This window comes from Galeopterus variegatus, unplaced genomic scaffold, assembly GCF_000696425.1.
Source record: "Galeopterus variegatus unplaced genomic scaffold, G_variegatus-3.0.2 Scaffold2430, whole genome shotgun sequence".
In the NCBI taxonomy this organism is placed as follows: domain Eukaryota; kingdom Metazoa; phylum Chordata; class Mammalia; order Dermoptera; family Cynocephalidae; genus Galeopterus; species Galeopterus variegatus.
Genome location: NW_007728541.1, coordinates 111,482 through 112,317, shown reverse-complemented (window position 1 = coordinate 112,317; position 836 = coordinate 111,482). Strand labels below are relative to the sequence as shown.

The 836-nt window shown below is 34.8% G+C and overlaps 1 protein-coding gene across 1 annotated transcript in view; it reads right to left on the bottom strand.

The window, feature by feature from the left end:
* Positions 1-836, bottom strand: part of KIAA1468 (KIAA1468 ortholog) — a 145,025-nt gene that overhangs the window by 55,112 nt on the left and 89,077 nt on the right. The window contains exon 15 of the mRNA XM_008581669.1: positions 501-665. Coding sequence (XP_008579891.1) covers positions 501-665 — 165 coding nt within the window. The remainder of the gene's footprint in view (positions 1-500; positions 666-836) is intronic.

Sequence of the window (836 nt, the reverse complement as noted above, 5' to 3'; positions counted from 1 at the left end):
CACTGATGGTTGCGATCCATTGCCGGTCACGAAAAAAGACAAAAAGGAAAAAAAAAAAAAAAAGTGAAGAAATGAACAACTGCAGTGGAATAAGCACAGTCAAAGCAATTTTGATACTGTGTATAAAATGCTTTAGAGACTCATATTTCAGTTATCTCTGCATTCTGGAACTGGAGATGATAGTTTATGTAAAATATTTAAGTCGTCAGAAGGGTCAGGGAAGATTTCTGAATAATGTAGGAGTTATTTCCAGAGACATGAATTATTTAAAGGTGTTATTTCAGCTAACAAATGCAGATCAGGCCTTTTCTCCTCTATCTTCAGCGAAGCAAAACTTCCTCAAACTTCTCTCTTGGGTCCAGTCCAACAGAATCTTTAACTGGTAATGTGATTGAATGTTTAGCTAAGTGGTATTTTCTGTCTCTGCTCCTCAACATTCCTCCAAGATGGCTTAGAACTTTTCAACTTCTATAAACTATATAAACAAAGGAAGAACTTACCCTGAGAAGTTTTTCAATCTTGTTCAGCAGTGTAGGTATAAGATGAGACTGTAAATTTCCAAGTTCTGTAGTCCAGGCAGCATAAGCTGGTAAAAATACTTGATGTGTTGCACTAACTACTCTTTCTGAGGGATCACCTAAGGCTGACAGCAACAATTCAAAACCCTGCCAAAGGGAAACAGAGAAACATAGATTTTTAAAAGAACAAACTTTTAAAAAGGTAATAAACATATATTTTAATAAATTTAGAAAACATTTTAAGCAAAGCAAGAAAGCCATCCATAATCCTACCCTTCCCATTTTCTTTAGAGAAAATATCATGTATCCATTGATAAG